This window comes from Cryptotermes secundus, unplaced genomic scaffold, assembly GCF_002891405.2.
Source record: "Cryptotermes secundus unplaced genomic scaffold, Csec_1.0 scaffold257, whole genome shotgun sequence".
Lineage (NCBI taxonomy): Eukaryota > Metazoa > Arthropoda > Insecta > Blattodea > Kalotermitidae > Cryptotermes > Cryptotermes secundus.
The window spans coordinates 911,982-925,372 of record NW_019734352.1 but is presented as its reverse complement, the minus strand read 5'-3'; the positions used below and the strand labels follow the sequence as shown (position 1 = coordinate 925,372).

General features: G+C 40.9%; 1 protein-coding gene across 1 annotated transcript in view; it reads right to left on the bottom strand.

Moving 5' to 3' along the window:
• The window catches only part of LOC111868794 (ejaculatory bulb-specific protein 3), a 12,116-nt gene extending 1,479 nt beyond the window's left edge, over window positions 1–10,637 (bottom strand). The window contains exons 1-2 of the mRNA XM_023859769.2: window positions 10,540–10,637; window positions 7,662–7,774 (exon numbers count right to left, since the gene is read on the bottom strand). Coding sequence (XP_023715537.1) covers window positions 7,662–7,774; window positions 10,540–10,631 — 205 coding nt within the window. The 5' untranslated portion in view covers window positions 10,632–10,637. The remainder of the gene's footprint in view (window positions 1–7,661; window positions 7,775–10,539) is intronic.
• Between the last annotated feature and the right edge of the window lie 2,754 nt (window positions 10,638–13,391).

The window sequence follows — 13,391 nt, the reverse complement described above, 5'->3', positions numbered from 1 at the left end:
ACAGTTCTCTTCGATTGCTTCTTCTTGTCACTCACTGAACCTGTGGCCCGCCACTTTTTCAGAAGCCTGTTTACACACGACTTTGTGGGAACTGGCGAGTCAGGATATTTCTGACGAAACCTACGTGCGAATTTTCTGTAAATGTTTTTCCTTGCAATAGTTTCGACAATAAACACACGCTGTTTAATAGTGAACTTCATTTCCACCGTCTGTCGACAGCTGTAAACATTCCACTCCACTTCCACAGCAAGACAAAGACTGACTGTTTAATGCAACCTCGGGTTCCGATTATGCAACCATCGGCGTAGGAGCACTGCAGTCGCGGGGAGGAGTTGCATCCGTTCTGCGGTGGTATGACTCACGGCAAATTGCAGCCGCGGCGCGCACTTGATTGTACGCACTGTATTTTTTCCCCCTTAGCACTACAGCCCCAGTGGGCTAGGCCTACCTCCATGAACTACGTTCACTTCTGTTTTTCTAGATCTTACACATTCGGTAGGACTCCTTGGGTGAGTGATCAGCTCGTCGCAAGGCCTCTTCCTGTACACAAACACAGAAAAATGCACACAAACATCCGTGCCCTGAGTGCGATTCGAACCCACGATCTCGGCTTCCGAGCGAGCGAAGACAGTGCATGCCTTAGACCGCTCGGCTACCGTAACCGGCAGCACTTCTTAATATAGCCTATAATAATTCGTTTAATATCCCAGGTTTGAAAAATATACAACCTCACTCCCTCACTCATGGACCTGAGCCCTTCTTGAGAAGCCGCCAATTGTGCAGTTACTCAAGAATTTCCCAGCATCTTATAAAAACCCGAAAGTTCATTACCGTGTTGACAAGAGCCAGCCACTGGTCCCTCTCCTGAGCCAGATCAGTCTAATCCATACCATCCCATTCTATCTCTCGAAGTTCCAGTTTAATATTGTTCACCCACCTACGCCTTATTCTTTCCAGTGGTCTTTTTCCTTCTGGATTTCCAACCAATATCCTATATGCATTCCTCTCCTCCCCATTCATGCTACATGCCCTGCCCCTAACCTATTTGAATTATTGTTCTGCCGTAGAACAACAAACAGCAAGATATAGGCTTAACTGACAAATACATCATAGCCTGATATCGAAGCAATATCCATTATGTACAGAAACAATTCAATTAAGTGTATAACACTAATTTATATTTCTTTCTTGTCTCAGTGAAGCATTTCAACGAAAGCGGCCATCGTAAATTCTTCCCAGAATATTTTTATTTGAAGATTCTTGATGCTCAGATACATAAGGAAGTCCAACATGAATGTTGAGCCATCAGCGTGTTGACTTCACTGGTGCTGAGAGTCTGCACAAGTTGTCACCTCTAGTGAGGATAGCAGAAGCTACGTATAAATATTTAGTTAAACTGTATACTTGCCTACTTCTCTCCATAATTTCAGTTTTTCAGGCTCCTGCTAATTTGAACTCATGAAATATAATTTCCAACATTTGCATCTCGTCATACTCTCAATGTTTGTTCCTTCAGAGCAACATGGAAACGTGCGAGAATATGATGTTTTGTGCATGTGTCTTTTTGCGGACGCACGCACTCTCAGACTTCCCGATCGACTGAGCATTTCTCATAATTTGATGTGAACATCATATCATTTCTCCAGCATCACACTGTGACAAGATGCCTCTAAACCGGAATAGCGGAGTCATACTAGATGTTCATTGCTAGGCAACCGCTCGATAAACACATTCCCACGGCAACAAATACGCAAGAAAAAATCGAAGAACTGACGTTTCTATGCCACGACTAGGTAAACACACCTCTATAAAAATAGAGGAAGGGTTGGGAAACAATGTTTTCTGTTGGGGCCGACCCGAAGCTGTATAACGAGGATCCCAGGCCAACTGGGAGTCTCCTGAGACGTTAGTCGAAGATAACTGACACGAGACGGCAACGAGTTCAGTTGAAGACTGTATGTGTGCTGTAGTTACAGTGACACTGTTATAAATCCGTTGCCAGGATACGACTAATGAATATTGAGAAGAATCAGCGTGTCCAAGTGATTTGTAGTGTGGAAATCAGAAACTTGCGAGTTGTATGTTGAAGTGCTTAATAAATCTAATATCCAATCCAACCCCCTATTATAGTCAGAACAATAATAAAAGTGAGAACATTTTCTCATTTCTTGCAGTCGGTATTAGGCAACATAGTGGGACTACGAACTTTTGAGCTCGGAGTCACACTAGTACCACTAGTACTAGTACACTAGTACTAGGGTCTCAAAATGACGTTGAACAAATATTGCATGAAAGTTATCCTAAACTTGAAAGATTTGAGGTTTTCACGGCAGTGACTATGAAGAAAGCCATCTTCCGGTATGTGGCGCCGTGTAGATATTGTATTAACCGACGTTTCGGAGGAAAGTATCACCTCTGTGCTCACGCTGGTTTCTCGCTCGCGGATTTTTCTTCATTTTCTTTTACCCTGAAGATGGAGGCAATACATTCCTCTGAATCGTCGGTTAATACAATATCTACACGGCGCCACGTACCAGAAGACGGCTTTCTTCCTATCCTAAACTTGCCGAATACTTTTCCGTAGGATTAAAAATGAGATTGTGACCGTGTGAAAATGACAACTTAATTTTCAGTCTGACCGCGATAATTAATCTAATATTTGGACTGGAATATGAAATTTTGTAAGAAGATATACTATAAACATATTAAGTTTTGTATAAATGTTGCATAGACCTTTATATACACAATTATAAACATTCTGATACTGCAAACCTCTGAGGTTGTATCTTAAAACATATTCAGAATGTGTACGTGCTCTTCGGTTTTTGCGTTCTGTTTTGTTTCTAAGATAATAAATTATATTCAGATGCAATGATATAACTATTAAGTATTAAACGTTCTTAATTTAATCCACTATATGTCTCTACCGTACTGATGGGTCATCATCAGGTGGTAAATTTTGTCTACTTTACGAAACACGGTACGTCATAGCTCGTGTAGGCAAGGTTACAGAAGTGAATTCCTGTGTAATTGTGTCTTAATTTCCTGCTGGCATATAAAGGTCGGAAGTGTGTTAGGAACAAAATCTCGCAACTTCCTAAAGATGATGTAACCGCCTACGTCACTGAGTAAGGATGACTCACCCTTATTCCTATGGTGGATGCAGTATGCAGAACTTAAATATTAACCAATGAATTGTAATACCATATGCCTCATTGAACATGGACTCCTTGTCCATAAGTTTAGACTTGATCTATTGCCGAGCTAAAGAACTATCGTATTATAATATATTAGCATTAAAATATAAGTATTTTTTTTTTCTGTGGCGCTGCAGCCCCAATTTGGGCCTAGGGCTACCTCCATGAAACTCTCCGTTTCACTTCGGTTTACTAGATCTTACACATTCAGTAGGACTTCTTGGGCGAGTGATCAGATCGTCGCAAGGCCTCTACCTGTAGACAAACAGAAAAACGCACACGAACATCCATGCCCTCGGTGGGATTCGAACCCACGATCCCGGCTTCCGAGCGAACGAAGACAGTGCATGCCTTAGACAGCTCGGCTACCGTGACCGGCAAAATATAAGTATACAATTGATAAATAATAAACATAAAATGTAAATAAAATATAAATATAAATTTAGTGTAAAATACAGATAAAGTAGAGCAAATGTGGGAGCCGGAATAGCTCAGTGGGTATAGGGATGGACTACGGGCTGGTCAGTCTTGGTTCGATTCCTGGCAGGGGCAAATAATTTATTCTCCACATCATCCAAACTGCTTCTGCGCCTCACCCAGTTTCGTACCCAATTGCAATGGGGGTAAAGCGGAGTAGGCCTGAAGCTGACCACTCACCTCCATCTAGTGCCGAGTTCCAGAATAGTGGAGCTACACCTCCACCCCATACGTCTTCATCGAAGAGTGCTTAACTGATTAAGTACAAGGAGAGCTTTAGGTTTTACGGAAAATCTATTTGTACACATAAATGATCTGTGTTTATATCTATTAATTATTAATTACCTAGTGATTATAAACTTCTCTGTCTTGTACACAGTTATCATGTAGAGTTACGTGGTTGAAATATTGATATTAAAAAACTGTAGAAATGTTGTAATGTTGATGTAGTAGCAGTAGTGTGACCCGCCTGATGATGTTGCTTTTGTTGCAGTGTGTCAGGCTGTCGTGTTTGAGAGTTTGCCTTTAACATGAAGTTTATGTTAACTTTGTATGTAAATGTTTGCTCAAGTTGTATTGACGTGCGCTTATTTTTTCTTACTTTTTAGGATTTCCTAACTCTCTCTGAAGTATTTACTATAGGATTTTGACGATGGTGTGTAACACACTGATATATTGGGTGTTTGGGTTTTGGGTTTTTTTAGGTCCAGTGATTGAGGCTAGCTCTTTCTAACGGACCCAACTGAATAGGTATTTTCCTTCACCTGAGGACGGAAACAGATCCAGTTTCCGAAACGTCGTGTTTTTATTAGTTATCTTAAAAACCAGGACGATGGATAAAGTCCAAAAACCCAATATATCAGTCTATCTGAAGTGTATTTGTGAATTGCCTTTCCTTTACGGTTCATATTGTGATATTGCCTACAATAGCTGAATATAATAATTGACGAATTGCTTGTGATATTGTCGAGTCTGTAATATTTCCTATGCTAAATGCGGTGTATTATTTTGACTTGTGTCACTCTGTGTGATCATTTTCTACATTACACTGTGCTTCCTATTCAATGGGGTATATCGGAAGGTACTTAATTAAATAAAGGTTAAGTATTGTATCACCTGAAGATGACCAGACATTATAGTCGAAACATTTAGTCTATGAAACAAATCGCGTTATATACTAAATAACTATGTTCTTGGTTTCAATAGAAATTCTGTCTACACGTACATAAGTAAAAACATCATCCCAGATAAAAATAATAACAATAATGTCTCTTAAGTAATACATCACAACTGAAAAAGTATAACGCACTCAATATCATATACGAATTCGTAAGTAAATTCTGTTAACACATGATCTCTAGCTGAGCATATTAAAGCAATCAACTACATTACTTACTACCCCTGAGCGATAGACTTACTTGCACTGCCTGAACATACCACTCAAAACGTAATACATTTTGAAGATTAAGGAATTGGCCAGCCGACCTGAGAGAGGGTTAACGAGGACTTATCTCTTGATAAGCCCTCTCCACGTCACGAAGGACTACAGCAAATTAGCTTATAGAATCAATCGTAATTCTGATTGCTAATATTATGTAAATAATAAAAAAAATTTGAAGATTCGTTGAAGCATGCAACACGTTTAAGGACATTTCCTCGAGTGTCTCTGACACTTTCAATTAAAAATCAATAGCATAAATATAATAATGACTGTTTACGCACGCTCATTTTATTCTGATGAATGGGTAAGTTTCACATGAAGCCGTATCTCGATGAACAGGAAATTGCAACTCTGTCCAATAAATCTCACATATACCAGGAGGAAATCGTCACTCTCCCTCAGCACCTGGGTCTAATTCTGACCTCTGTTCCACGTACTCTTCATTAACTGCTGTGTACCTTACAGAGAGGCATACCAGAGAAAGCTAACCAAATCTGCAATCCCATAAGTTCTGGAGGATACTTTCCTTATCATACACAGTAGCCGACTTACACTGTTAGGAAAACTTAATGTGGGCTTTGACATTTCTCCGAGACTTTAACAGATAGAAACGACATCAAGACCTTTTTTCTTTTAAACTCGCTTACTGGTGGGTGGAGTCCAACTGAGTCCACTCGGCACGGCGGCCATGATTGGCCTATTGTAGCCTGCCCCGGGTGATTATGATGATGGAGAATTTTGTGGAATGAAGATTGGCATGGGGACCCCGAAGTACCCGGATAAAACCCGCTCCAGCGCCACTTTGTCTACCACAAACCCCACTTGACCAGACTCGGGATCGAAACCGGGCCGCTGCGGTGGGAAGCCAGTGACTAACCGCTTGAGCTGTGGCGCAGCCACATCAAGAACTTATTATTATTAGAGGGGGTGGGCTTCCCCATGCACTTAGACCAGTTATTGGTCCATTGTGCGTCCCCCTTTAATTTCTACTGTCGCCATACCCTACCGGTACTGGTGCGTGCTATCAGCCCCGTTCAGCCAACGAGGTCGGCCGTCGGTACCTGATATTTCTCCCATCTACCAGAGGCATTGGAAACTACTTGGGCGGGAAATTGTTGCCTAAGTTTGCTCAGAGGTCTCCTAGAGACATGAGGATATCTTACGTGCCGTAAATCTACGACACGGGACCCACCACTTAAAGTCCCTCCCGGAGGACTTGTTCCCTGAATTTTTCCGTCCTTAAAATTTCCACGACATTCGCCGGGTTTGAACCCGCGTACCTTGAGTCATAAGACATCAAGAACTTACTTCTAGATGTAAGTAACAAAAAGCACATATTGAGTGTGCCTTGACATTGAGGAATCAGTGAGTGCTCCATACTGTGAACCTGCAGCAGTTACTTCGAACCGATCTGCCTTGTGCTGCACGAATCCATAGTTCACACACACACATATACAGTAAGTTCTATTATTCATGAAAGTGAATATATTAATAAAATGTTGAACTAAATTAGCCACTTAAATCAGTCCTCTAAAATGTTTGTGTCATCTGTGTCATCTTCAGTGTTAATTAACTTCCAGTGTGCCTGTGTTATCACCTACCTAACATTCCTGTCATTTCAATTAGTGGGATGATGCGCTATCTTAGCTTATTATCTCTTCTTCCTGTTTCTAAGGCAACACACGGCAAAACCAAAAAATGTATGGAAACATTCGTGCTGACAGACGTTTAACTATCAATGAACTTCATCAACAATGACCAGATGTGTCAAGAACTGTTCCCCATGTCTAAAAGAGCAGGCAGGAGACTTCTACGGCGCTGAAATAAAGAAACTCCTTCCCGTGCTCACTGAGTGCATTGGGATCCATGCTGAATATATTGAAAAGTAAATAATGGTGTGTTGTAAAAGTGCTACAAGTGAATCCAAAAAAGAGAATGCTTTATAAATATTTTCTTGACTTTGTATCTTTACTCTCCGGATATCTTTTGTCTTTATAAACTTCTGTACAGTAGGCAAATAGGTTTCAAGGGTTCCGCCATGCATTTCTTATGCATTTTACGACAGGAAATTAAAATTTAACAAATGAGCTTATCTAACAGAGAACCGCAACAGTGGGACCACATTATTGTGTACGTGTCTTATTGTGATTATTTAAAATGTTGAAAGTACTCTGTGGTCTTGTGGTCAGAGTTCCTAGCTACAGGTCCAGAGGTCCCGGGTTAGATTCCCGGCGCTACCAGTTTTTCTGAGAAGTGGTGGGTCTGGAACTGGGTCCACTCAGCTTCGTGAGGATAATTGAGGAGCTATTTCAAGGAAATAGCGGCTCCGGTCTAGAGAACCGAAATTAACGGTCGTGGGAATTCGTTGCACTGACCACGCGACACTCTCTATACGCTAAAAGCTGGCACTAACTTCGCCGGCAAGAGGCGGTCAGTTTGCCGGTATAGTTCGCTTACGGACTAAGAACACGGAGTTTGTTTGTTTGTTTGTTTGTAGCTCGTTATTCTAGTCCTCAGGAAAATTCTGGACGTGACCCATCACTCACTCTTGAGTTCGGCGCCGTCCGGTGTGCAAGGCCCCTTCTCCAGCAAACACTTGACGTAGTTGTTTACGAGGCGATCACTACGTAGAATCTCGTCCACGTTTATGCTGTCCCACCTGAAACACAACGTAATCCAACGCACGTGATTTTATGCCAGGTTTAAGGCAGCGTCTACACGAGCGCACAAAATACACTTGTAGTCCACTAAGGAATGGAGTCGTTGATTGTGAGCTGTCATAATTGAATGTAATTGCAAAGAAGTGCCAACAAATCGAATCGTCCCATCCAAAACCCGTTATTGTTCGTCACGGAACCCAAGACACGTGACACTATTGAAATGCACAAGCTTCCTTCGGCCTAAAATTGTCGACACTGAATTTAATTTAGTNCACACCGTTACCGGTAGGATATGGCGACAGTAGAAATTAAAGGAGGACGCACAATGGACCAAGTGGTCCAGTCCATGCACTGGTCTAAGTGCGTGGGGAAACCCACCCCCTCTCATAATACATACATATAGGTTGATTTTCAAAATCTACGTGACATTTCTTTCCAGAAGACAGAACTCTTCATCTTCGTTTGTTTCTGTATTTCCCCGATAATATACGTAGCCTTAGACGCGGTTTTCTGTGTACCGTTACTAACCAAATAGACAGCTTCCTATGAATTTCATCTCTTGAATCCTACTTTTATTTACATGACATATAAAAGTAATTTACCGGTCACATTAGCCAAGTGGTTTAAGGCATGAACTGTCTTCGCTCGCTCAGGAAGCCGGGATCATGGGTTCGGATCTGTTTCCTGTGAGGTACGAACTGAATTCTTATATATTCTTATACACTGTCAGTCACGGTAGCAGAGCGGTCTAAGGCATGAACTATCTTCGCTCGCTCAGGAAGCCGGGATCGTGTTTTCGAATCCCACTCAGGGCATGGATATTTGGTGTGTATATACGTTTTTCTGTGTTTGTGTTGTCTCGTGTTTAGATAGCGGCCTTGCGACTGGCCAATCACTCGTCCAAGTAATCCTACCGTCTGTGAAATGACTAAAAGAATGAAAGAAACGTAGATACCCGTATGAGGGTAAAAGAGGAACGGATGGAAAAAAATAAAAAATAAATAAAAGTACTTTTCTTTAGTACTAATGTGCTGCACTTTGATGTTCGTTTGTTTTTCGACCTGCATGATGTCATATTTCATTTTGCAAAACATTCCTAAAAATTTAAAATATCTGAAACTTTGAGAATTATGATGGTATGGTCTTCTTCATATGTTTTATTATCACACCTGGATGTCTGTCCTCTATCGGTTTTTTTATTCGATTATCGCACCTTCTATATTTTCGATATTTTCTTACTATATATTATTGATCACTTGCAGCACTACCAGTTTTAATAACACTGTATTTTTTGGGTCACGCTCGTGATTTATTGGTCAGTTCCAAAATTTTAATATTCTGTTACATTTTCCCATTATTTTTAAAGTCTAGTACACAAAAAATATAAATAGAAGACATGAAAATTGCGAATTATAATGACGTCAAACCAATGCGTGCATATACACAATTTTGCAATAATGTATGAGCTGTTATGCCACGCGATATTGAACCTTATGTCAGTGTGACGCTACCTTAAGACGCCTGCGCTTCATAGAGTTGCGGTGGTTGTGTATTCCTTCGCAACGAGGATCGACTCTGTCTCATGGAGAAACTTGCTTTTGGCCATGCGAAGTTACGAGCAGCATGGTTACGTGTTACGTCTTCTGGACTCCTAATTTTAAGACTCGTTTTATGACATTCAAGGTTTTATTCTCCAAAAATAAACAAAACGCATCATCACAATTTATCACTTGTTACTGCAATAAAATTAATTGCTTTAATGTGTTTACGAATGTAATGACCTTGATTAATTCAATGAAGTCAACAACGAATGGAAGTGCATAATGCTGCCTGCATTCTCCGAAACAGTCAAGCATGAGCATACGGAGTGTAATTAACTAATTACCACACCTAATATGGCGTCATGATGACCTTCAGTTGGGAACTGTCTGACTAACTCAGAGATTTACTGAATGACAAAATAATTCAAAGTAAAGAGACCTTCTTTAAAATCTGTTAGTTGTTCAGCTGGCCAAGATATTTCCTGCCCTTTTTCAGGACACTTACTGTCATTACCATGTTCAGAACAGTCCTTCATTAGATCCTATCGTAAACCAGTTAAATCGAATACATAATTTACGTGCGTGCTTCTGTAAAGTCCATTCTCGTGTTACTTTCTCATCTCTGCCTAGGTCGCTTTCATTGTCTTCTCTCTACAGATTTTCGTATAAAATGTTTCTCTGTATCTCCCTCAAGCATGTTACATGTCTCGCCCTTCTCAGCTCCCCAGATTTTATCACCAGAATAATGTTTTGTGAACGAGAAAATGACGAAGCTTTTCTTTATGCGATAACAGGAAAATTCACAGATTTGCGTTTATCATAACAATTGCTTCACAGGTTTCTTTAAAGTTATGGGATTTTAATTTTTCACTGCAGAGAAAATTTAGTTTGTGGTCTGGTGGATTATAAAACAATACAGTATCACAGACGCTCACAAAAGTTTCTGATGTACATGCTGCTTACGTTTTCAGGTTGAAATTCGATTATGATTTGACTTAAAAGATAAGACTGGGGTGTGACCTGTGCGTGACGCAATATGAACGTACTGTTCACTTTGCCACTTCATTTGTATCTCAGTTATTGCATCGTGAAATGAAAGCCAGCTCTGTTTGGCGTACAGTTCTCCGCGTCTATATCTGAAGTTAATCACCGTTATTGCCCTACAATATTGTGCGCACAACTGCCACTTCACAATGTTTTATTTATATGTGTGAAAGTCTGACCTGGTCGTGTACTTCTCGTCCTGAGGAAGTCCGCCTCTGCAAGCAGGTGCTACCAAAATCAGTAAACCTATGACCGTGATGGTACCCGCCATCTTGTCTCAACCACAATCACTCTGTACCATTATTATATACCACACAACTAAATTACCAACATAATGTATGCCAACCAATCCCGCTATAGTCCTTGTGAGAAACACTAACAAGCTTCTCATATGCATAGTCCAAACAAATCGAATCTACAAAATTGTACGCATGTCAAATTTGGTATCAGAATTTATATGAATTACTCAAATTTTCCGCACGAAAAACTGATAAAATGAGCATATATTATGTAAATTCTTTCCTACGTTACATAAAAGTATGCCTCTAGGTCCGAACGTATTCGGTTGCCACAAGAACTGTAAACCTGAGAGTAAAGGGGCCCATACACATACGAGCCTGGCTCGCGAGTCCGGCTCCGCGAGCTTGACTCGGGAGCCGTGCTCGTATTAATTTCACCACAAACGCATGAGCTGACTCCCACACACGGACGTGTTTGGCTCATTGGAACCCGAGCCGAGTCGAACTCGCAAGCGAGACTCGTACGTGTATGGGCCCCTTAACTCATAATGGTCGTAACATTAATCAAAGCACGGATATTTGTCAATACAATAATTGAGTATTAAGGCTGGGGCCACACGAGCGCACAAAATGCGTCCCTTGTAACGAACGTCGTGACGTCCGTTGTAGAAATAAACAAGAGAGGCGAATGCTACGCTTTCTTCTGGCTCCATTGCAGACAGAAGAAAACTACGCACCGCATTCTGCAACTGTGTGGTGTCCTCAGCAACGGACGTACTTCGTGCGCTCATGTGGCTCCAGCCTAAGTTAACAAGATGAATAAAATGGTAACATTACCATTATCCGCACGCTCACCACAGATTTATTGATCATCCTAAGCTGCTTTTATAAATATATACATGGTTATAAACTTCAACCAAAATATATATTTTTTCACAATTAAAATGTTTATATTTTTATAAATATTCATTTGTAAAACATCAAAATATAAAGTCCCTCGCCCCTGGATTAAGGTCATGATTGATATGAAGAGCCTATGGTATCGCTGGATGTGTACCACTCTAGTGTGTTACTCCTCCAGTTCTGTGTCTGGGTGGCGTACGTATACTTCATAACGCGAAACGCTTTTGTAGATTATAGCGGTTTGAAAGGCTCTGTTTGTAGTAGTTTTGAGTAGAAACCGGTATACGGTAACTGTCCTGAGGAGTAGAGTCCCGTGGGCATGTGGTACAGTTGCTGCTGGAAGATGTGGCATAAGAATGCTCATGCAGTCAGCAACAGAGCGGATGTCAGTAAGTCAGACTGTTATTGGTTAAGTTGAGGGTTGCTTGAAGCGTGTGAAGGAACGTCAAGGTTTTAACATTGTGAATCCACAAGAAGTGCTGCATGAACTTTTCATGTCACAATTAAAAGGCATAAAATATTGTCACGTTTCCATGACTAATCATAACGGATTCTGGATTGGATGATTGGATTTATTGGCACGTCTATTAAAAACAGAACCAACTATAACAGCTCACAATCGATGACTGTCTAAGACCCGCTCCATTCGTTACTGGACTCCGAGTGTCTTCTCTTCTGTTGTGACTGACTCGGTTCTCACTTACTGATCACTCTGTTCGTCTACGAATGAAGAATGGATTCGATCTTATTTGCACTGCTCTGGTTTTCAAGAGTTTATAATTTCTAGTTTTCGTACCCATCGAATTTTTTTTGTCCAACACCTAGCAACGGTTTTTTCAAGAATCGTTTGTCCGCGGCAACTTATTTCCAAATTCATTTCCTGGAAATGTCTGCTTATCACATTATCCATATAGAATATGGAATTCCGCGAAACAGAGCTCACTAGAAGTACGGGAGTATAACTGTCATGTTATGAGCAGTACTGTGGAAGCGCTGCATATTCGCATTTCATATATTCGTATGAAACTTTCTAAGTAGCTCTAGATGTTATTGTTTTTATTGCCTGTGGGGTGGGACTAAGTCCCTTGCACTGCGGCCACTTCTGGCCTATTGTACCAGCCCCAGATGATAGGTGAGGGTGATTGTGCAGCAGTTGGTGGAATGAAGATTGGCAGGGGAAACCCAAGTACACGGAGAAAACCTGCCCCAGCGCCACTTTGTCCACCACAAATCCCACTTGACAAGACCCGGGATCGAACCCGGGCCGCCGCGGTGCGAAGCCAGCGACTAACCGCTTGAGCTATTGCGAGGCCATTTCTCCAGATGGTACAAATATTATGTTTTTGGACATTATCCATCATTTTGTCTTTATCTAAAAATCGTCCTATTTATTTTTGAAAAATAAATAAGACGATGATTTCGGATAAAGACAGTACGATGGAAATGTCCAAAAACATAATATTTGTACCAATGTATCATCGTCACAAACTTTTAGATCTTATCAGCTCTAGATGTTAATATAGGGAATGTCTCTAATGATAGGCGACAGGAGAAATTCAAATAATGAGGTAACTGAGATAAATTACGAAATGTAAGGCACTGGTGTATTGGTTTTTGTGAAGCACGAGGAAAGAAATTTGCTATTTTTTCCCAAGCTTGTTGTTCTGGCCGGTAGAACGTAACAAAAGAACAAAGTAAGCTCATTCGACGAAATGCTCTTGTGATTGCTGAGTTTGGGAATTCCTCCTCCCAGTGTCTTGATTATTTTGAATGCGACATAGTCATCAGCAGAACGTGGTGTACGTCAGTAAACCAACTCACGTCATGCTTCACGTTTTCACCTCTGTAACTTTTTATATGCAAGTTTAGCCTTGTGTTTACAACAATCT